The sequence below is a fragment of the Strix aluco genome, chromosome 4 (genome assembly GCF_031877795.1).
Source record: "Strix aluco isolate bStrAlu1 chromosome 4, bStrAlu1.hap1, whole genome shotgun sequence".
NCBI lineage: Eukaryota > Metazoa > Chordata > Aves > Strigiformes > Strigidae > Strix > Strix aluco.
Window position 1 is genome coordinate 89,317,878 of NC_133934.1, and position 24,213 is coordinate 89,342,090.

Genomic DNA, 24,213 nt, shown 5'->3' on the forward strand with positions numbered 1-24,213 from the left:
GGCTAATGGTGCGCTGTGTAGCCAGCCACGCCAGAGCGTGAGGGCTACTGCCGGAGGACACAGACTGCGTGCTCCCCAGCTTTTGGTTCCTTCGAAGCACCGTAAGCACGGGGATGCAGCCAGCGCCTGGCTGGTGGGATGTTCATCTGGAGTGGGTGCCCTTGCACCTGCGTGAGCCAGAGTATCGCTCCGGGCTCCCACGGAGAGGGAGCCTTTGCTCCCTTCGCCAGAGGAGTGGAAGATGGTATCAGCCTGGCTCTCCTCCCCTTCCTCTTACGCAAGTCAGCATGCAGGGGAGTGACTTCATTTTTTTTTTTTTTTCCCCCCCTCTCTCAGGGAGTTAGTTTTCACTTCCTGCACTCTCCGTGCCTTTGTCTCCGCTGGACGCAGCTGAAGGCACACCTGAGGGGTGAAGGAGCGGGGGGACAAGGGGGACTCCCCGCTCCCAGCATCGGTTTCACCAGAGACCACCCAGGTAGGGGGCTAGAGCACATGCCTGGGAAGGAGTTGCAGGGTGGGGAGACACATTGGTCACCCCGGGGTGAGCTAGGTCCCAAAGCATGGCCTTGGTGGATCCCTGCTCACCCTGGGGTGGCATGCACCTGGACACCATCCCTCTTAGCCTCATCTAACTTCTCCCTTCCTTTAGGAGAGGATTAAGGTCTCAAGGCGGTGAGGATTGGGGTGCCAACATGGCCAGAGGGAGTCCGGGTCCATGGTTTGTTCTCTGGGTCTGCATGGTGCTGGCAGTGGACTTTGGTGAAGGGCAGGAGGAAAAACCCTTCGGTGAAACGTGCTTGGAGGACTTTACGGCAGGGATGCCAGATCTGGTGCTGGATACAGACGCCTCCGTCCAGAATGGAGCCACCTTCTTGTCGTCCCCCACGGTCCACCGGAGCAGGGACTGCATGAGAGCCTGCTGTAAGGAGCCCACTTGTAACCTGGCTCTCGTGGAGCAGGTCCCGGGCACGGAGGAAGACCACATCCAGGGCTGCTTTCTCCTCAACTGCCTCTACGAGCAGGCTTTCGTCTGCAGGTTTGCCAGGAAGATCGGCTTTCTCAACTTCTTGAGGAAGGACGTGTACGACTCCTACCTGGCGATGCAGGATCACAGATCTAGTGGTAAGGTGCCCATAATGGATTTGTGCAGACTGGGGCTGGGAGAGCACTAATGGCCACTGGTGCCAGCTCCTCCAGCCGTCATATGTGCAGCTGTGCTGCCAAATGGGCAGCATAAAGTGATATTAAAGATGGGGTTTCTATATGTAGGTTTTCCCTAACTTTGATAAGTTAGGTTTTCCCTAACTTTGATAAACTAGCTTAAGATAAGTGAAGTTAAGGTAAACTGTGCCTCAGTTTACCTATTAGTAAACAGAGAGGGAATTGTTCTTTAACTTATTTGAAGCGGGTGGAGTGAGTGTTTATCAAACGCGGGCTGAGTTTTTGATACTTGACAATGTAGAGAAAAAGGTATTGTTTTTTTCTCCCTCCCCCTAGGCCTTTGAGGTTGGAAAGTGAAATCCTCTAAAAATCTACACATCACCACGTTTTAAAGGGCTGCATTAATCTCTTAATTGCTCAGGGGCTGGAGGCAGGACGCAATCCACATACTTCCCTTTCATTTTGCCACAGCCTGAATCTTGTGAGCAGCAGCCTGAATGGTGAGGTGTCTCGGTATCACTCTGCTTGTTGGGGCTGGTCCATGCTGCTGGGGGAGGGAGAGGGAGCAGCTGGGGGAAGCTGATTAGAAAACTTCCCCTTTGGAGGAGGGTTTCTCGTCCCTGGTTTCCTGCCCTGAAAGATTGCACCTGGACCCAGAAAACCAGGTGGAAAGCAAATTAATCTGGAGCTGGCTGCCTGCCACATGTTCTGCCCTTTCCAAAGAAGTGCAGTGTGTTCAGAAATGCTGAAAACGTGGCAATTCCTCCTTTTGCCTCCTTCTTCCGTGTTTTGGAGGAGGCCTAACAAGGCCAGGTCTCGAGCCTGGCCGGGTCTTTGGCAACCATAACCAGTTTATTATATGTTGATGCCTGGGCAGGGCTGTCAGGGGATATCTGTACAGGTAATCTTCCTTACACCCCCTCCCAACCCACCCGTGGCAGGGAAGGAAAGGACCTGTGAACATGACAAGGGGAGCATCCAGGTGGGCACATGGGCTTGGGCTCAATGGCGTGAGCTGAATAGGTCTTTGGTCTTCTGCTGGGATGTGCCGGCCTGTGAGCCTTGTAGGTGCTGGAGGTGTGAAACGGCACCAAACCCCACACTGACCACTTTTGTCCATCCTAAGTAGCAGTGAAGGGGGTTTGGAGCAGGGCATGGCTTCTCTGGAGCAGCCCTTGGGTGTCACTGGTTTGAACAACGATGTGGCAGAAGTGGTCCTCCTGTCCTCTGTCCCTCCTACTTGCTTTTCAGTGCATTTTAGGGCCTTCTGATAAATCTCTATCTCACTTTTGCAGTAGTTGTCCTGTGTCTCCATTCCAGGCTCAAAATCTTTTCTGCAGGAGCTTCAGTTAGTGGGGAACTAAAGTCCACATCACCAGGACTGGAGGTGGCATGCTGGCAGCTGTCTGACCTCCTACATGATCTGTTGTAGGAGGAAAAGGGAATGCATCATCTCCAGTACATCCTGATTTCACAAGATTAGATTAAAATACAGGGTATTGTTGAGCAATGCGGTCTCTTCACCTCCATGGACCAGCACCCCTCACAAGGAGACTGCAACCCCCTCCTCCCCGGGCTGGTCCCAGGGCCTGGCATCGCATGTGTGCAGGTGTCTAGAAAGTGTCCCTGGGTCACCGAGCTCTGTGCCACCAGCAGTGCTGTGTTTGCCAGTCCATGGCACCAAGCTGGAGCATCCCAGGCACCAATACGCAGGTGCTGCCTTGCAAACCGTCCCTAATGCTACTTTCACAGATGCTGGGATGGCTGCGGTAGAGCAGGAAGACCCGGGAGGGGTTATCAGTAAGAAGTGAAAAACATGCCAGAAATGCTGTTGGGGATACTCTGCCTGCTGAGGCGGGCATGCCCCTCCTCGCTCACGTGGGGCTTACGCCACAATACCGCTGCGGGTGTAGGAAGGGCTCAGTCCTTTCTACACCCCGTGTTTGCACTCTCGGAGGGTGCAGGGCCCCTCCTCCCCACAGCAGTTGATGAGACACTTAAGAATACAGATTGTGATTGGGGTTCAGATCCAAACAAAAAAATCCAAAACAAAATGCCAAGCTCGTCCAGCCGTGATGCTGGAGCTGGGTCCACGCAGGAGAAAGGGGCCTGCCTGGGCAGGAAGGCGGGAGCCTGGCTGCCACCGAGGCTGACTGGGGAAGGGCATGGAGGTGCAGGTGCAGGGGACCAAATGAGGGAGCCCCTGGGCACTGAGCGTGTCCACCCGGCAGCATAAGGAAGCTCTACAGCATTTTGGCTTCCGAATCTTTTGAAGATGCCTGAAGAGGCCAGGTGAAATGAGTGTTAAGGAAGCTGGGTTTGGCATGTCAGGTTTTCCACCCAAACGTTTATAGGCAAAAAATCTTGGGCCAGGTTTTGGACTGGAGACAAAACTGTCTAGTATTGCTGCTGTTGTGCTGCATCACTCTTAAAATGTGAAGCTCTGTGGCTGCTCTGGAGCCTGGGTTACTGTCAGACCCCTGAGACCTGGCTCTAAAGGTCTGCAGGAAGCTTATATGCTTCTTTGTCATCCATCGCTTTCCTTAATGTGCCACTGCCAGGTGTCCTAGGAGCCTTTAGGGCATGCCCATGTGGCAATCTTCAGATGTCCTCTGCAATAATGAGGATTAAAATTATGTTTTTTCTAGTGAATAGTGGAATACATATTTAGTGATGCCAGTGGGTGACATTAAACAAAAAAGCCACACATTGCAAGACCCACACTACTACTACAGGGAGCAGACCTATTGAATTAAGAGGTTTATATATGTTTAGGAGGAGACTAAGTAACACTTGAAAGAGAGAGCACAGCTGGGGTCTGCTGAATGGGCAAATTTAATCTTGGGATGTTTCGGAAGACTGATGGAAGTAGCTGAAAGCTGGGAGAGTACGACAGGAGAAGCAACTGTATATGCTTGCCCTGTCTTTGCTCTTGCTTGAGCATTGCCAGCGAGACTGTTGGCCACTGAACACAGGGACAGAGGCACCCTTGCTCTAACGCACTGAGGCCACTCTTACAGTGTTACGACAATGAATACAGCTGAAATCTAGCTTCTGCACATCACCTGAGTATATTTTCAGTATTTTGGAGAACAAGAGCTTCTGAGTTATTTATAAGCTGGTGACAACAGCTTGGCTCTGTCCCTCGCCTGTTCCAGCGAACGTACAGCCTGAAGTCTCTGATGTTATTGTTAAAATGCACTATCCTCTTAAATGATTCTCCAGCCTGAACTTTGGTGCGAGTTTTCTGCCTGGCTCATTCGGGAGGGGCAGGCTCACCATGCACTTTATTGGTAATAATGGAGCCTAGTGTTTAAGTAACTACCCCGAGCTTATTCTGGTCTAGGCAAACCAGTTCTGGGTGTGAAACTGGAAAATAACCTCCCTGAACCTTTGTCCGTTTCTTGAACTGAACTTTTTGTGGTGGTTGTGAAATGCTCGGTGACACTCTCCTCCTCCTGTTGGATTCAGGGCTTGTGAGTGGGAGATGGGAAGCTCTGGGGAACCGCAGGGTTCGGGATGTGTTTGCTCCTGCCTCAACGTGGAGAGAGATTTGCAGGTTAAAACTTCGGTAATGCATTCAAAAAAAGGAGAGCTCCCCAAGTTTGAAGCTCATCCTTCTTAAAACATTTGGTCCCGCACTGGTTTCTGCTCTGAGGGTGCAGTGCAATTAAAATGAGTGGTGCTGGGATGCCGGCCGGAGCTGAGACAGGTCTGGTCACTGGTGTCCCCCTTGGCCGATTCTGCTTGGCCCTGAGCCAGCTGCTCGTCCTCCAGCATCCAGCTCAGGCCAGGCGAGGGGGAATTGCACGTTCAGTACCCACACCACAGATTCAGAGGCTGATGTGTCCTGGAAGGGCCCTTGGAGACCAGCCAGTCCAGCTCCCTGCTCAGAGCAGGTGATGAGCAGCTTCCACTCTACTTGCTGTGAAATTACCGTTTGTCACACAGAATTTAATGAAGTGCCCCATGTTGTGGTTACCTTGCGTCTTGTCTCTGGAGCTATTTAAGGAGATTAGAGGAACAAACTGATCTTTACTAAAATGGCACGAAGACCCACGGGAAACTCTTTTCCTTTGCCTGCTAAAGCAAATTGGACTGTTTTCCCACACCCTGAGGAAGGATGGAAGGAGCCTGGCAGCAGGAGCAGATTGCATTATTCTGAAAATATAATCTATTCAGTCGTGCTGTATTGTTTTAGAGAGGTTAAATTGACCTGCTGTGTGCACCTCTTACAAACCACTACAGAAACCTCTAGAAATTAATGCTGAGAGCTGCTTGGCTCTGCATGAGTTGTCAGAAAACTATATGGCTTTGTCATGACTGTATTTGCTGCACAGCCAGGATGAATCCCTACAGAAAGAGCCTGTATTTCTCTTTCTCCAGGCACTATGTTGCATTGCTTTGTTCCCTTCTCCCACTCCCCCCCCTCAGGCAAATTAACACTGTGGCCGCGGCATCATCCTTCATTACCTTTGCCTGTCACAATGGACAGTTTTCTGGTGTGGGTGGGTGAGATTCGAATGAACCCTCCGTGAAAGCTGTTCACGTTTGAATGGCTTCCCTGGAAGAGCTTTAGCATTTGTGGGGAGAGCTGGGCTGCTGCCTGTCTCTGCCCCGCTGCTTGTGCAGCAGGCAGGCTCAGCTGGCTTCTGACACTTGAAATCTCTGAGGTTGCGTGTCTCGTGGATGCTGGAATTTGGGTGGCCTCATTTCTGCTCCTGTCTCTGCTACTGGCCTGCCCAGTGGCTTTTGTCCCCAGTGAGGTCCTTCCCTTCGCAGAGCCTCAGTGTCCCCAGGGCAAGCTACACTGGTCTGGGTTGTAAGCTGCTCCTGTGGGAGACACCAGTGGGCTGTAAGAGCCCCTCGGTGATGAGAAAGCTTTCCAGCTCTTTCTAGTGGCAACCTCAAATCATTCTGAGGTATTTTCAAGCATTGATTTATAGTCTCAAGTACTCAGGGTGTATCTGCATGAGCGCTGGAATGGAGGAAATCTGGTTTTCTGTGAATTTGTGTCTCGAGGGCAAGAGCTGGTATCTGAGCTCCAAAAGAGAAATCCCCAAACCTGGGAGCTTTGCAAGTGCTTTCCATTGTGGGATTTCACTGGTGCCTGCATGTTCAGCTAGCAGGGTCCCTTGTGAGGTCTCCCCTCACCTAGATGCCTACTTTTGCAGCCCTTGTAGGAATTTAATATCTTTCAGATTCCTGATCCCCCATTAACTTTTGTTCAAGTTTACTCATTGTTAGAGGTGAAGCCAGACAAACCACCGACTGCATAAGCCTTAAAACTAGATGAAATTTGTGAAAAAGCAAAAAACAGGGACTGAGTTATGAATACACTGTGAGCCATATAAATTTGATTTTAAGCATTTTGGATTTAATCCGTCAAGGTTTTCTTCAGGATCATAAAGAAAAGATATTTCACGTTCCAATGTATTTTATAAAGGGAAACGGAAGCTGTCACTTAATGATGCGACTCCAGGAGCACGTGTTCCACAGTAAGGAGCACAACATAGAACAGCATCATAAAGCTTTAATCTCCCTGCTAATTACAGAGTTTTACAGCAGAAACTTTCCATAGTCAAAAGAGCATTATAGCAAAGGTAACTTTCATTTTTCAAACAAACTTTCAGAGCAAAACAAACTGAATGGAGACTCTCCCTTCTCTGAGCAGTTTGTTGATACTCACTCTGGCTCAGTCAGTGCTAGGTTATGAAGCTCAGGTGGGGAACAGCCATGTTTCCACTGAAGGCACCGTATAGTCAGTGTAACAGAAATACTCCAAAGTCACTGAGCTTTCAGACATCCTAAGGAGAAAAGGGAAAGACTTGAAAACTAAGTCCTTAATTTCTAGTGGGAGTTCTTCCTTGGCAGTCACCGCTGATAAGCAAATACTCTTGACTGTTTTTTCCAGAGGTGAGGAGGGTCGGGGAATTTGGCTAATCAGAGATGGGATCTGGAGAAGTTGCTGACCCACTGATCAGAACTGAGCTTTTACCTCACTGTGTAATCCACAACCCAAAGTAACTAAATTGGCCTGTGGAGAAATGTTTGGCCTGCAATTTTGATTTTTGTTTTAAGCGTACATGCTTAAAAATGTCAAGGAAAAATATTATTTGGAGTTGTGAGTTAATGATCAGCCTCTGTGTTGCTGAAGAACTGGTCTTTCCCTTGTGCAATTGCACCCGTCTACTGGGCTCACCCTGTCAGGAGGGTGGGAGGGAGCAGGCTGCATTTCTTCCTAGCAGGATCATGGTATTTGCCTGTCAGGAATGGCAGGAACGTGCCCCCTTTCCAGAGGCTGTAGTGCTGTGTACAAGGTGCTTGTGGGGCTGTTTTTCCCTGTTCGGTTTGGAACATGTTGCCAGCTCCAGTCATGGCTTTCTCTTATAAATGTTCTCATGACAAGACTACTTGAAAATAAAGCAAAACTGCATTTACTTGTTCTACTGGCCCTGCTCAAAACCAAGAGGTGCCAGGCTCTTTCGGCCCTGCTCAGTGTCTTTTCAGCAGTCTTTGTGCCTAACTGAGACAGAACCCACCACTCTGGCATGTAGCCCTGAGGAAGGAGTGGCAGGGAGGTGTGTGTCACCCAAAGGTGAGAGGACACCAGGGTGGGCATCTCTGCTTGTGCCATCTTCCTGGCCTCTTTCAGTCCAGCTGGGTCTCCTCTGCCTATTTTGGTGGTTGTTCCCACCCAATATTTACATGAAAAGATGGACTAAAACATAAAACCAGTGACAGACTGCAGAGAGCACACAGACTGGTGCGATAAAGGTAACCAGAAGCCATGTGGCTGCAGAAGTTAGAAGTGACTTACCTCTTCTCGCAGAGTAAAACCGCAGCCCCGTCAGCCCGGCGATGAGGGGGGTAAGCTGCAGGGCTGCAGCTGGGGAGCAGGCTGCAGGGGGAACCTCAGAGGGCTGGCACACATGTACCCTCCCTGATTCTGCAGCTGAACAGGCTGAGTGCAACGTTTGAACCTGTAAACAAGGGAAGGTTTGTTTCCACTGTGACTTCCTGGTGCCAGCTGCATTTGTAAGACCAGGATAGAATGAATATGGCTTCATTTGGTAAAAGATACCAGAGAAGAGAAGATTCTGGGTGGAATTGTGGCAACTGATCTGGAATACGTGTTGCAAAGCCCTCTATCCTACTGAATTTAGTGATGAAAGAACTACTATCCTACTGCATTTAGTGATGGAAGTAGCTTGTTTTGAATGTCATATTTGTTTGTATATATGCCTTATATTAAAAGTCCCTTTAGTAGGCTCTAGCAAGAGTCAGCAGCTGGGACCTGAATCCAGAAACCCTCAAACAGGAAATTAGGAGCAAGTTTACACCAGTGAAAATAATTAGCTGATGCAGTAGTTTTCTAAGGGGGTTGGGCACTAACCCTCTTCTTCAGTCACAGTCAATATAATAGTGTAATGGTAGAGTGATTTATATCTAACTTACAAACGACAATCAGTGCCTTTACAAAGACTCAGGTTGAACTTGAACACTGAGTCTTGGACTTGGTACAGGTGCTACCAGGTGGAGATTTATGGGCTGAGTTATGCAGGAAGCCTGCTGATCAGAGACATTCAGGCTGAAAGGAGTTGTGAGTCAGGCTCAATGCTGTCATGGTGTAGGCTATTCTTGCTGGCATGGGCAGGGATCGGTGGTCATCTCTTACACTTACAGTCTGGAAAAGTGTTTAATGGACTGTGGAGGCTGCTGCTATGCTAATCCACGGAATGACACAAAATAATGATCTCATGAATGGCATCTGTGTGATTTTTTTAAGGCACACATGTCAGAGAGTGGAGTGGAAGATGAGGTGGAGAAGGGATATTTTCCGTTCAAATCCCGCATTGCGTAGCTCTGGTTAAGTATGCAAACATAGTGCTTAGAGATGGTGGTAGGAATGATGAGAGTCAGTTCCACGTTCTTCAACACCCACACTAGGTCATCTCCCTAAGTGAAGGGTGGAGATTGCTGTGTGCTGTTTTGTGAGGAGCACAATGGCTGTAGCCACAGGGACACCCTCTTACAGTGGTTCCTGTGGGCAAAAGTGACCAGGGAGACAGCTGGCTCAAAGGCACAAACCCAGAGTGGGTTGCGGAGTTACTAAATTAGTGAGGGCAGTAGTAACGGTATTGATTGCCTGTTGCTTGCTCAGGCTACAAAAAGCACAGCTGTATAAGTGTTTTCCTTTCAGTGGTTGAAGTCTGTATTGATCTAGCCTGGAAGAATGCCCCTCCCTCGTCTTCCTGTAAAAGAGACAAAGCTGGACCCTTCAGCTGCTTACCCAAGCCTTGTTCTGCATTTCTTCTGCAGATGACCATCCTCCAATAGCCCGCACTGGCATGGACATGAGGGTACAGCCAGGGGAGCCAGTGATGCTGAGGGGCACAGAGAGCACGGATGACCAAGGGATAGTCAGCTACGAATGGAAACAGATCCTCGGTGACCCCTCCGTGGAGATGAAGGTAAGAAGCTGCAGGAAGGAAGCAGCTTGCTCAGTGTCACCTGTGGTCTGCACTAGGTTGGGCTCTTACAGCCACTGACTTAGAGGTCACCCACTTTGTCCTTCCCTCCTCCAGCCAGTCCACCCATGAGTCTGTTCTCAAAAGCTATGGAGCACTCTTCAGGGTTGCCCCCACCCTCTCGCACACTACTGGGACGTGGCATTTCTTGGCCTCGTCAGGTCTCAGGCTCCCTGCACCAGGACGCCATCTCAAACCTTCCTGAAAAACACCAGATCTGCCTGGGTGGGAGCACCCAAGAGGGCGGCAGCTTCGGTGCAAGAGCTGCCTCTGCTCCCAAGCTCCTGTAGTTCAGTGAGGGGCCTGCCCTTAGTTTTGCTCTGCTCCACGTTGGTGCTTCTCCTTCTCTGGCTCTGAATAATCCAGTCTCAGGCTGTGCTTCTGTTCTTCTGGGGATTTTCCCAGACTTTGTCTCTCTTTAGAGCATAGGTCCCTCCTCCTGTTTTATCTGAGCTGGAGCAGAAGTCACGTCTGCTGACTGGCTCCAAGATCTCTGGGGTGTGAGCACTGCCTATCTGATAGATGTTAAATGTGAATTGTGGCTTTAGAAGAACAAATGATTACTGTTAAACTTCTGAAAAATGCTCTGGAAAGCCTTGTCGCTCATATGGAGCTCTTGTGGCATCTTTGGGAGGAATTAGCAAATAAGTGCATCAGCCCCATAGCTGATTTTGAAGACCAGCAATGACTAGTTCTAGGGTGCTGAGGGGGCTGTGGAAATCTGGAAGTGCTCCTTCCTTTTTCACTTCCCCCTAGCCTGACCAAAGCAGCTTTCAGGGGGGAAAAAAAAAAAAAAAGAAAAAAGAAAAAAGAGTCCTCTTGTATTATTCTGTGTTAACTACAGTAAGATGATATATAACACTGTGTTCTCTTGAAACCTAACCAAAAAGGCAGACAGCATGGAAATGGAAGCCAAATATTGTTAGCAAATACAGGGAAAAAGTTTGTGTCAATATTATCACAGCTTTCTATTCTGACGAAATAACTCACTCTCTTTTAGAAACATCTCAGCAGGCAAAGAAATAGGCACTGGTTTCCATCTCTAAAGCTAAATGTACTTGTCATATTAAAAATGAAAGAGTATATATTTCTTAAATGCACCTAGCTAAGTAAATGATTCATAATAGGTTTTCTTTTTTAAAAAGTTAAATAAAAACTACAGGTATTTCAGTCCTCTCCAAAGATTTTTATTTTCCCTCATGCCTTTACAATGCCCCTATGAAATGTCTAATTATACTTGTGGTACTCTTTCTCTCTGCTATTCCAGCCCATGGATTTGGGGGGATTCTATAGCACTGAGACATTTTTAATGTCAGACATCTGCTTGGGGATTTCCAGCCAATGCAGAAACATGGGCCTTGCACTCACTGCCTCATTACAGGTGCCTTCTTCTGCATAAGCCTTTCTTTTGCGTTCTCAGAAGCACGAAGAAGATCAGGTAGAAATCTCCAATCTGCAGGCAGGGACTTACGTCTTCCAGCTTACTGTCACAGACACTGCACAACAGCAAGACTTCACCAACATCACCATCATGGTGCTGAATTCTGAGCAGACTGAAGGTGAGCCGGAGCCCACAGATGTCTAGCTGGAGTCCTTAATCCTGGATACTGGTCTGGCATTACTGGTGCTCTTCTCAGAGGGGTGGATGGGAAAAGAACACAATCAAGAGACCAGACTTGCATGTCAACTTTTCCCAGTAGAAGCCTGCACCTGACAGTAGTGGAAGGTCTCTGCATTCATAGTGGTCTATTTTAGGGTTTTCGCATCCTCTTGCAGAAGAGGTGGTTTGCAATAACCCCATCCTCTCTGCATGTCATTGCCCTCTGCTGGGTGATGTCGGAGTGGCTGAAGTCTGGGGTGCAACTGAGAGTGTAAGACAGGAGAACATGAAAGGTCTTGTTGACTCCATGGTTTTACTGTGAAGGCCCTAACTCCCTTAAGCTGCAGGATAGGTGGAGCTGTCTGCATGACATTGAGTGTCCTTGGCTTTATTTATATGTTTTATGTTAATGGCCTCGTTTAATGATCAAAATGTTCAGCATTACAAGTGCATTAGAAGCAAGGAGTTCTTGGACAAATGGTTGCCTAGTAGCTAAGCAGGGAATTTGTCCTCCTACCACAGGTACCATAAAAATGTAAGAACAGCCATGTCAAGTGATGCTAATGATCTGTCCAAAATCCAGTACACTGCATCCAGCAGTGTCCAGAGGTTGATACTTTGGAAGGAGCACAAGAACATGACAAGCCATCAGTAAATCCCTACTATGCTTGGCTGGTCCCCAAGTGATTTGCAGCTGGGAGACTTTTTTAAGCAGAAGATGGTGTCTTTGTGTTTAATAGCCATGGATGAACCCCTTTTTGACTTCATGTAATCGTTGCACAGCAGCAACTTCCTGAAGGAAGGAGTTTCACAGCTTAACTATGTACTGTGTGGAAAAGCAGCTCCTTTTGTTTTATGGATATGGCACCTTCTAATTTGATTTTGTGACCCTGCCTTTCATATAAGAAAACATATACCATGATTTCCTACTCACCTTCTCCATGCCACTCAAGATTTTATAAATCTTCCAGACAGGTGTCCACACTGTTGACAAACTTTCCTTTGGAAGATTTTTCTCCTTTATAAATATGAAGGCAAAACAAGCTAACCAGTGCCTTTTATGTTAACTTTCTTGATAGAGCATTGTTTGACTCCTAAGAAAGTGGGTTGGTGTCGGGGATCTTTTCCACGTTGGTTTTATAACCCGAGCCTTCAGCAGTGTGAGGAGTTCATTTTTGGTGGCTGCAAGCCCAACAAGAATAACTACTTACGGGAAGAGGAGTGTAAACTCGCCTGCAAGAATGTTAGAGGTGAGTCTTCTTCAAAAATCAGCCCCCCCTTTCTCATAGGACTGGGGTGACTGTGTGGCCAGGTACTGCAGCTTCTTGGCTGGCAGCTAGTTAGAGCCCAGAGAGCTGAGGAGACCGGGCTAGTTATGGATGGGGTGTCCTAGTCTTACGCTGCCAACATATCTGACCCAGCTCCTGGAGCACTGCTCCCCTGGTCAGTGTCCCTGGTGTGTCTCTGGCTGCAGAAACCCTCACCAAATCTTCGTGTCACATCTGAAACCTATATTCAGAGTGTAGCATTGTGCTGTGGGGGAGCCAGAAGTGCTTCACACCTAAAATGAAATTAATCTTCCTCCTTGGCACCCTCTTAGCCAAGTCTGAGAATGACTTAGCGCTGCCTCATATAAATGGGCTGAGCCTCTGCCAGGCCCTTTGTGGTGTACAGCTTAAGGAGGAAGAAAAAGCCTTGGAAAAGAAACACCATTTGGGAACAGTATAGCTAGTGGTGGGAAGTTCCCCTGTGCTCCTGAAGGCCCTGCCTCACATGGGTACTACTCATCCAGGGTCTCTGGGTGGTGGGCACCCATATTTCCCCTCCCTAAGCCCTACAGGACTTGCTTCCAGAAAATATGCACTTCTTAGGTGAGATATGAAGGCAAAATAAAGCTGATCTTGAGCTGGAAAAATGATGTGGTGGTAAATTTAATCTATTTTTCCCCTTGTCTCTTCAGGTTCTGTTGGTGGGCGACAACAGCCAGGTGAGCCTCTGGTACCACTATGTAATTCTGCTGTGAGCTCAGGCTCAGTGTCTCACATCCATTCCTGTGGCTTTTGATTAGCATTCAGTGTGGAAAGCGTGGCACTGGAGACTAATTTCTTTCCCAAGCCTTTCACTTTCATGTCATAGGATAATTTAGGTTGGGGATTACCTCTGGAGGTCATCTGGTCCAACCCACTACTCAAAGCAGGGCCAGCTTTGAGTCGCATTGGGTTGCTCAGGACTGTATCCAGCCCAGTTTGGGGTATCTCTAACGATTTTACACTTTCTCTGGTCCAATTGTGCCAGTGTTTGAAGACCCTTGTTACAGTTTTTTTCCCCTTATATTCAATCCCTTTCCCTTGTTGCAACTTGTGTCTGTTGCTGCTCATCCTATTACTGCACACCTCCAAAATGAGTCTGTCCCCATCTTTTCCATAACCTTATACTAGGTCTTGTGCTCTGGTCTCTTGCTGAGTCTCTGCTGGATTCACTCAAGTGTGCCAATGTCTTTTGTGCACTGGGGAGCTCAGAACTGGCCACAGTACTTGGCACTTGGGACCACCTCTGGAGCAGAGGGGCATAACTGCTCTTCTCCATTGGATCTGCTTGTTTCTTGTTTGCCAGCCCTATCAGCAGCTTTTAAGTCCTTCATAAAGCATCTGTGTAGCAGGGAGAAACAATGAATTTTAATGAGCTATCTGAACTGTTTCTGATGCAGTGTGCAACGGGAAATGTCAGTCCCCCTTCTTCAGATGCAAGGATGGCTGCTGCATCGATGCCTATCTGGAGTGTGATGAAACTCTCGACTGTGCTGATGGATCAGACGAGATGTATTGTGAACAATGTAAGTACTTCAAATTCTGGCTTAGACAACTTAGTACCTGCCCAGGGATAAGTGCAGTGTAAGTTATAGGTGTTGACTCAATGCTCTTTGGTACCTTCTTTTCTTATCTCCTGACCCTGCATTATCTCTTTCTACAGTATTATATTTGCAGGTTCTGACATCTCCCATATCTCTGCTGACTGCAGGAACTGATCTTCCTTCTGGGATGTTTCCTGCCTCTTAAATATTCTTCAACTCTCTTCTCTGCACCTGTCTGTAAGACTTCAGAGCCTGTCCTCCCCTCCCCTTCCAATATTTTTCTCACTGAATGACCTTACCTGCTCTCCTAAAGTCGGTAGATGGGAAATAAAACCATGATTTCTCCCCATCTGTCCAGTGTCACAGTCCCCTTAACATCCTCACGTTATGCTAATATAAATGTACAGTGGCAAGCTGCCCAAGTCCACCATCCCTCCTTCCCTCCCTCTTCTGACAGAATTCCCATAATCTCTTTCCTATATGTGAGTGTTTTGTTGCTTTTCAGGTTGCAAGCATATAATTGATCTCTCTTGTCCTCTCTTATATCCCACACCAGTGATCTTTCACACTTCTTAAAACCTGGAGTGATAGCAGTTTCCCCATACTTCTTGATGGGAAAAAAAAAAAAAAAAGAAGAAAGCAGCCTTTGTTTTCCTTAGTTTTGTCTCTGTATTTGTGGAACAGAAATTGGGAATAGTTTCTCATTATTACATTTTATTTTTTCCATGTTCCTCTCATAGCTTTGAGATATTTAAGAACCTCCAATTATATCTCCCTCTCCCTGGCTTGTGATACAAAGGAATGTGCAGGAAAGCCCTGTCTGCCCATGTCTGTGTGGATGGAGGAATTTCTTTTGTATTCAACTGGTGAGAGAAGTTTTAACAAGAAATGTTTCTCTTGCAGATGCTCGTGAGTTCAACAGACTGCAGAAAATCAATGTCACACATAAGCAAGGTACGTACTATCCGCAGCACCTAGGCTGACATCTGCCAGCTTTTGGTTTTTTCTTCAGTCTGTTACTTCATGGTAAAACTGCTTCCCTCTATAATTCCAAAAACGGGTGTAGCATCTGCATAGTCCTTGTACTAAAAATGAGCAAGGGCCTGGTGTTTGACCTTGAGGACAGCTGTTTATAGCAGGCTTTCACTCTCCTGCCTAATCTTTTTCCACCCAAACCAGTCTCATGCATGTTGCCAGTTGGGAACAGTACTTGGCCTGTACAAAGTTCTGCAGCACTTTTTTGGAAATGGTGCAAACCAAAGCAAAGTGGGAGATACAACAATGGCATAATAGGAGTAATTATATGCCTGTGCTCAATCCCAGACCTTTGCTTTGTTTGTACTAGTGTTGACAGTGGCACTATCACTGGATTAAAAGAGTATATCCCCAGTCATCTTAAACGCAGCTTGCTTGTAGAGGAGACCTGAGCCAAACTGTGGTTTCTGTGTGTCCAGGCTCTTCATGTTCCCTTCTGCTGCCCGAGGAGGACAGGGCATTTCTGCAGGGGGCTGAAGCCAAGGTCTAGCATGACTGCACGCTCTGATGTTTCTTTTCCTCCTTGCTAGTCAGGTTTATGGGCAGGTGGCAGTTTACCTTGGCAATGCCAATTTGAGCAGCTGGCAACTGGGCAGTGAGGACCCAAGAGCCACTGCTCTGGCCACGGATTCCCTCTGCCATGGTGTTTGTGCCCTTCTGTTGCGAGCAGAAAGTGTTGCTGTCCTGGGAACACACTGCTTGGGCTAGAGCACCTCCCCCTTGCTTTGCCAGGTCACTGTGTGGACTTGCCTGATACTGGACAGTGCACGGAGAGCATCCCCCGCTGGTACTATAACCCATTCTCTGAGAAATGTGACCCCTTCACCTATGGGGGGTGTGGTGGCAACAACAACAACTTTGAAGAAGAGGAAGAGTGCATGAAATCATGTTCAGGCATCACAAGTAAGCAGACATAGTGAGGGCTGGAGTTTTACTGATCAAACTATGAAAATCATTTCAGATTAAATTCTGTGGTCCCAAAGAGGCAGTGACTCAGGAGCTTTCAGTCAAAGCAAGCAGCTCTGCTTTCAAACCTGGGCTGTGCCTCACAGCATTCTTCAACGTGACTGATGGCTTACAGGGAACAGTGTGTGTCTACAGCATCTTTCTGCAATGCAGCTTGTCGTTTCTCAGAGCTGGAAAACATCTTTGTGTGCTGGTGTTGGAAAAGGGACAGAGGAGGATGACAAAACTAACCAGAGATATGCTGTGGCCTCTCTAAGGAGAATCTAACTTTCTAGCTTGGCTCCAGTTCTCCCCAACTGGGAGGAGAGAAATTAAGAAATCCTAATGACACATATTAGGCAGAAGTTTTAAACAAAAAGGAGGGAAAGGTTTACACTGTAGAGCTTTGTAGGTGTTGCTGTGGAGGCCAACAGCTGAAACGTGAGGAATTCTGCCAAACTGTATCTGTTAGGAGGGAAATTGTTGCTGCTTTTCTGAAGTGCCACCCTGAGCTATGCTGTGCCTCACAGCCTGCCCTGAGAGCTCAGTACCATGGCTGTAAAGAGGGATGCTGTATACATTCAGTCACTTGAGAGCACTGAAATATGCTCCTCAGAAACCTGTCTTATCCCTTGTTCCCAACCTTCTTTGTAAAACTTTTTTCTCCTTCTCTGCTCCCAACTTAGAAGCAGATGTCATTGGCCGGAGATGGGAATCATTTGAGTCCCAAAGTGCTATCTTAAGTAAGTAACAGTTTTTCCTATAGATCTTGCTTGTTGGTTTTACCCTGTTCTGAAAAATGTTTTGTCTTTCCTTGCAAATAATAGCCTTCTCTCCCACCCCCCTTTTGAAGCTGAGGGAATAATGTGCGATTTGTGGGATGCTAGAGATGCTTCTATGCACTGTGCATCTGTGGCCCAATTTCTCCTTTGTCTGTGACTCAGTAGCTCATATCAGAGGCTCCTGATTTTCCTTCCATCATCTTGTATGAATGCTCCGCTGTTCAACATCAAAAAATGGCAACTAAAATTCTTCCTGAGGCCCAGGTTCACATAAGTACCACTAACTTCTGCAAGAAAGGAGGCCCAGGTGGGTATGTGAACAATGTTGGGTGCTAGCCTTTGGGGAAATCTGATGACCTATACACCCTCTCTACAACTGTAAAGAACACCAAAGCTATTGATTTACAAGTTCTTAAAAGAATATCACATTAAGGTTGGCGTCCTTTCACCACAGAGCTGTAAGACCTCATTCTTCAGTAGACAACTCCTGAAATTATACACTTCTTCAACCCCAGAGCTTGATTTAATCTTCAAATTCACACCAGCTCTCAAATGCATCATGTTTGACTGTCCCCACCGATGATGCAGGAGTTTGGTTGGCTGTAGAAGATCAAGTGCTCACAGCACTGCTACAAGCTTTTTCCCCACAAACTGAGCCTGTCCACCAGAGCTCACTCTGACAGCGTTATCCCAACCAGGAGGTGCTTTCTGCGACCACCCGTTGGTGGCCTTTCTGTTGAGCTATGAAACAAGGCCAGTGTTGCAGAAGGGCTTGGTATTCATAGAAGGGCTTGATATTCCTAGGGGTGTCAAACAGCTGAGCCTGCCGAAGCCACCGAAAGGCCTTTAGAGGGCGTGGTGCATCTGGGAAATGATGGGAACCATAATTTGGGAGAGACGGGCTGGCTATACCCTGGCCATACCCTTATGCCATGTGTTTGCCTTCTTTCTTCTTCGCCCAGTTGTGCAGTGAGCGCCCTGCTGTCAGGACAGCTATTGCCCACCTCTTCTCTTTGCCAGCACAGCTTCCGCAGCAACTTTTGTGCTTGTTTCTTCCTGACTGCTCGTGGAGCAGCCCTTCTAACATGTTCGTGTGTCCCCCACAGGTGCCTTTGAGGTAGTGATTGCTGTGCTCCTCGGGATCTGCATCATGGTGGTCCTGGTGATCATCGGCTACTTCTTCCTGAAGAAGAGGAAGAAGAACAGCCGCCGCCGTCAGCCGACTACTGCTACCAACTCAACCCTCTCCACCACAGAGGACACTGAGCATCTGTTTTACAGCAGTGCCACCAAACCTGTCTGACCTACAGCCTCACTCTCTCCAGCCCAGCACAGGGGCACTCCCCAGAACTTCTGGAGTTCTGTTTTTAGACACTGGCCTGTGCCTGAAGGACTCTATCTCTTTGAAGACATTTGTAGCATCAGGCCAAGATCTAGCCATCATTTGGCAGTACTAGTGTTTGTGATTGTTTTGGCTAAATGGCTGCTCTGGAAAGTGAGGATCAGGAAGCATTTTGATGCTTTCTGATGTCTATCCCTTCCTAACCTCAAACAACCCAGTGAAACTCTGAATTACATCTTTCTTCCTGCTCAAACCCAGAGCACAACTCCACTCAACTTACTGAAGGAGCCTGGGACTGGATCTGTGTAGCATTCATGTTGGTGAATGGTGAAAGCTCATCAGAGCCAGCAATTTTTTATTTGCAGTGCCACTTTCTTCCACCAAAGCTTGTATTTTCCTCCTATTCTCCCAGTCCTCTGCAAGGTGGCCCTGCCTCCCAGCAGTCCTCCTGGTCACAGTGAGCCTCTTGAGGGCTCTGAGATTCACGTAACCATCCAGACCTGTTCCAAGGGCTCTGTGACACTTTCCAGTGGTTTCTGTGTTTGAGATGGAAGGAAACAGAAATACCTGCTTTAATCACTAGGGCTTTGCTTTTTAACAGAAAAGCACACCTAGATTCTTTTTTTGCCTGGCTGCCATGTTACAGCCTCCTATGTACAGTATGTGTCCACTATTTTCTCTCTGTGAGATGCCCTGGATGCTTTTCCAGTGTTCACTCTGAACCCAAACACATTGAGAAAATACCTATTTATTCTCACATGAAAGGAAATGTCCCTAATTTTCCTGTTGATGATGAGGGGAGGGTGGAAGGACCCAGCTCCCTTGCAGTTGGATCTTTGCTGCAGCTTTGATTTCACCGTGTTCCCTCTGAGAACACAGCCTGACCTGAGTCCCTGGCATCTCCCAGAGCACAGGAGTGGGCTGGATACTGCAGCTGATGTCCCTGGGCATCCTTGCTCCCAGCTGGCCTTTCCCTCCCGGTGCAAGATGAGCCCAGCCCCGGGAGGTCCAGAGCTCATCACTGGCCCCATGGCAGCGTGTGACATCCCCACTTCGGTGAGCTCCCATGTGTTCCCCCAGTGAGGTGCTTCCCAGATCTGTACTGCTGCATCTCTGTTGTCCAGACTTGTACCTCTGGGAGCTGAGGACTTCTGTGGGGGGCAGAAGCTGCTATTTCTGAAGTGCCTGGTACGCTTTGTCGGTTGTGGGGTTGGCACCAATCCCCAAACTTCCAGTGCCTGCTGCTCTTGAAAAACTCCTGCTCTGAAGAGAGAGGAAATCGGTGCATGTGTGTTTGCATGTGTGTGCGTGCATGTGTGCGTGTGTGCAAGAAGCATAAATCTATGTACAGACTTTAGTTTAAAAGCTTGGACCCTTTCAGGGTCGAGGGCAGAGTGGCTCTGGAAGGCTCTGGTGAGGCCATGCCCAGCTCAGGGCACAGCTCAGGTCCTCTCGAGCACTGCTCCGGGAGAGCTGCCTTGTTGGGCCAATGCCTGGAGTGGAAGGGAAGAAACTGCTGCCCACAGCCTGCTGGCAATCTGACTGCACGCTTCTCTCTGTCATGGGCATCGGCCTCCGTGTCCCCAGGGCTGGTCAGATTCCTCCACGGCTTCTAATGATCTGTCTCATATCATTTCTTCCATCTCTTTGTTTTTCCCACAGCCTATCATGGCCTATGCAATAAGCCTAACATCTTGATTTATTTTTTTGTGTGCTCATGCTGATAATACAAGTTGCAATAAAAAGGAATTGTTTGTCTTATCTGACTTGGGAGTGGTGTCTGAGAAGCAGTGACCCGCAGAGGGGGCAGGTATCGTTCCCATGCCTGCTATCTCGTACCCTTTCATCTGCCCAGACTGCAGTAACTCAGGGGAGGGCTCCCAGGTGCTGCAGCAGCAGCAATCCCAGGATTTGGGGAGGGCTGGGAAAGGGGGATGCAGCCTGTGTGGACACCTGGAGAGATGACTGAGGTGTGCTAGGAGTGAGATCATTACCCACTAAGTCACCCAGAGAGCAAGGCAGGGTGTAACCTGAAACTGGGTTCCAGCTGGTCAGACTGGTTTGGGGTTTTGGGTCTGAAACCAAAAGCAGACACAGTTCTTCAAACGAGTTGCCCTAGCTGTGTCTCCAGGCTGGATATCGCTCAGACACTGCAATGTAAAGTTAGCTAAATGTAAATTTGGCTAATTGGCAACGGGTATGTATGGGAACCAGGCAAACATGCTCCTGCATCACTGACCTGGCAGCGCTGGATCTCCAAACACTGCTCCACATCGGGAAGACGTTCCCCCCTGCACTCTGCTCTGGACCGTGGGGTTTGCTCTGTCACTACCACCTCTCTCTTCCCCCACTCCTCACCTACACCAGCTCTCCCGTCCTGCTGTTTCCAGCTACTTGCACCTACGTTATCCCACTGCCCCCGGAGCAGCTCTGCTGAGCCATGCTCTGCTTGGCCCATGGGGTCGCCAGTCCTGGCACGGTGTGGGTAACCCCTGGCCTGGGAGTGCTGTTTGAAATCAAAGCTGCATCACTTGATAGTCTCCAAAGAGAGAAGGCTACATGTATTACACTCTTTCACTTAAAGCACCTTTTTGTGTCTCCTGGTGCTTGACACATCCCTGGTGGTGTACCCTCTGCTTCAAGGGGAGCTGCTGCTGCTGCCCCCGGGCGTGGAGGTGATGGGGGCCATGAGAGTGCCACCATTTGAGTATAGCATGCCCGGGGAGGCTCAGACACACAGCTGGCACCAGAGGCAGGCCAGTGCTTTGCCACACGCCCACACCTGTAACCGCACACGCCAGGCATCTGCATTCCCCAGGTTGTACCGTGTGGGGTCACTCGGGCTGCGCCAGCAGATCCAGAGTGGGGTGGCTGGGGAAAGGCCCTGCACCACCCGGACCCCCCCAGGGCATCCCACCCATCTTCGCACCCCTGTGCTGCCCCGCGGAGGGGGCAGGTCCCCCCATCAGAAACAAGGGAATCCACTCTCCAGGAAATGCCAGCTCTTTAAAATGCATTTGTTTTTCAGAAGGGAACAGGAGCCCAGATTTTGAAACTTTCTGCAAAACGAAAATCCCCCTCCCCCAAAAACCAGAACTGAAGACTGCGTCACTGTCAGCTGATTAAGAAACACATTTTTTTGGTGAAAACTGAGCTGTCTTGTTTCTCTGGCTGCGCCTCATGGTGAGCAAATCCTTGCTATTCCCCCAGCTGTGGCAGTTATGTGAAGTGTCGGTAATTTTGGGACAGAGTGGCTCCTCCTGAGCTCCCCAGCACATCCCACCTGAGCCCATTGGCCCAGCACAGACACTCTGGGGTACGGAAGGCTCCCGGGGGTCTGAGGTTGGCCCCCTGTCCTTGAAGTGGGTGCTGGCAATGTCTTCCCCACCCAGGTCAGTGTTTTTGAGGGGGGTTGCTTGTATGGTTTACAGAGCCAGGCTCCTGCCAGGCCCTGGGAGCTGCTGCCCACTGTGTTGCTCCACCGAGGGAAACCTGCTGCCTATTCACAAGTGCCTGGTCTGATTTGGTGGTGGCCTCCACCCCTGCAGAAGGAAGACCATCAAGCCTCTTATCCCTTCCTGATCAGCAAAGCTTTTGACCCACCTTGCTCAGACTGTCAGGAAGGAGGGCTCGCCCCAGCTTTTGGCTGAGTTAATCCCAGCAGTCTTTAGGGGACCTCTCAGGCTTTGTGTGACTGCCGGGCTGGATGCAGGAAGCATTAGCTCACAGTTAAATATCGGGTGTCTCCGGCTTCCCCGTGGCACAATGGCTCTGCAAATAAACATAGCAGCCGCCCTGCCACGACAAGGGATAGCTCCACAGTGGCAGGCCAGAATATTGTCCCCTGCACAAAAGCCACGGTGATGTGATACTTTCTGATAAGTTACTTCAGCTCTCCAGCCTAATTCATTGCTTAAGGAAGAAATTATTTTGTCTTTAAGGTCAAACAGATCATTCAGGTTAAAAAGAAGGCTCTAAAGCTGGGGGGAAGGAGGAATGGGGTTGTCTGCAAGCTCTGCATAACGTAAAGAGAAATCTTGAACGCCATTCCCCACCCCCCCAACCTTACTGCAAGCATGAGGAACGACCAGACTTGCTTCCACTGAAGTAGGAACTTTGAGCTCTTAAATGGAGCAGATGCAGATTTGAAGTGCCATGGCTCAACCAGAATGTGGTAAGCAAACATTGCTCACCAAAGTAGTACCCATGTGGGAAACAGCCTGTGAAAACTTTCCAGACACTCTTTTTTTTCCCCCTGAAGAGAAGAGAAATTGGAAATACTCCCCCTTGGTTATCAAGCACAGAATTGCATGTTACTGTGATAGCTTGTAGTCACAGAGCAATACAGTCAGCTATTGAAATTATAGCATATCCAATCTCTTCTGCAACATGTAAATGGGCATGGAGGAACCTTTCTGCAAGGCAGCTTGGCTGACCAGTGTCACAGGGAAATGAGTGTTTCCTGGGCAAGGTGCCACCTGAGGCATGACAGTTTCTGTGGCCCTTAGTCAATGGTTGCCTCTCCAAGATGTCCTCATCTCCTGCTGTGTCAGGAGTTTTGAAACTCACCATTGGTTCCTGTAACAGCTCTAGGAGATTTTGCAGAGGCCAGACCCAACATTTAATTACCATCTTCGCTAAGTTGCCCAGAGCCAGCCTACATGAGAGGATATACAAAATGACAGCGAGCATTTGACAGGAGCTGCAGAGGCCAGGAGCCCTGCTGGAGCCAGCCGGCTGCTCTGACAAGAAGAGGGGAAATTTTCCACAAGTCTCAGTGCAGACAAAGTGTCTGTGTCTTTGTTCTCTGCCCTGACACACCTGACTCACATGCCGGCTGCTTCAGGATTCTTAAAAAATATTTGTGACTGGTCTCCAAGTGAAGCATTGGCCCAGGAATTTGAGCTGCTGGGGCACCCCCAGCTAGAAACTCTTCTTTAAATTAAACTATAGTGTCCCTCTCACGTAGGCATCATGGGAGCCCTTCCCTCCTCCCGCTGCACCCCCAGGGAGGACCTGAGCTCTACTGCCTGCCTCCTGCCTGCACCTCCACCACCAGCTGAGGGTTGCACTGCTGCATTTTTCATTCATTATGGGGTTATTGTTCAGCCACCGCAGCTGCCCATTGTGGTTTGCCAGTTCCTTTGAGATGTCCACAAGAGGGGGCAGCAATATCTTAATATCCCACCCAGTGTTGCCTCGGACACTGTACTGTCAAACCAGCAGGGACGTTGTGCACTGCTGGAGCTGGGTACTAAGATGTGAGATGCTCTGGGCCTCTATGAGCTCCATAAGATGTGAGGTCCTGTTCCCTTCCCCTCTGTCTATGGTAATGTTATGGTCCATATGACCATACTCCTCCTGGTCTTGAAGCTTCATAGCCACCTGCAAGGCAGGGGAGAGCTGGTACAACCTTCAGAAGAGCAGAGAATTGACCTCATGTCTCCCAAGATTCTCGGGGGTCCTCTGTGCCCTGGGTCTGCTTCCCCTTGGTTTCGTATGGGTTATACAGAGCCAGCCCCAGTTCCTGCAGTCACCAGTCCAGCAGCAAAAATTTGAAAATGAGGCATTAAAAAAAAAGAAGTTCTTCTCCCTCTTGTTGCTTTATCTATTTGGATCGGTTTCCCAGATTTTTTTTCTAACTTCTACTCTTCCCCCCAACACACACACTATGTTTTGAAAGAAATAAGAAATTTTTTTCCTGTAATCAGAGGACTTCAGGCAGTAGACTCTTCATTAAAACCAAAGCAAGCCAAAACAGTCCTTTTATAGTGTCATCAAATTTGGAAGCTGGTAGCCTTGTCTTCCAAGCCTCGCCACACAACCATTTTCTCCACCTTGGAGATGGCTGCAAATGTATATTAGAGGATGAAGGGGCATTTGTGACACACTCAAGGAGGCTTTACAACAGAGGCAGATGCTTTGGGGAGCTGTGGGGTAGTTGCATGGACCATGTGGCTCCGCAG

The 24,213-nt window shown here is 48.6% G+C and overlaps 1 protein-coding gene across 1 annotated transcript; it reads left to right on the forward strand.

Moving 5' to 3' along the window:
* The first annotated feature begins 336 nt into the window (after positions 1-336).
* Positions 337-20,013, forward strand: SPINT1 (serine peptidase inhibitor, Kunitz type 1). Its single transcript, XM_074824125.1, has 11 exons — positions 337-475; positions 650-1,122; positions 9,484-9,635; positions 11,113-11,251; positions 12,372-12,542; positions 13,253-13,279; positions 14,000-14,125; positions 15,047-15,097; positions 15,911-16,081; positions 16,810-16,866; positions 18,012-20,013. The coding sequence occupies exons 2-11, from the start codon at positions 693-695 to the stop codon at positions 18,206-18,208; spliced, it is 1,521 nt and encodes a 506-aa protein (XP_074680226.1). The 5' UTR covers positions 337-475; positions 650-692; the 3' UTR covers positions 18,209-20,013.
* Positions 20,014-24,213: the final 4,200 nt, after the last annotated feature.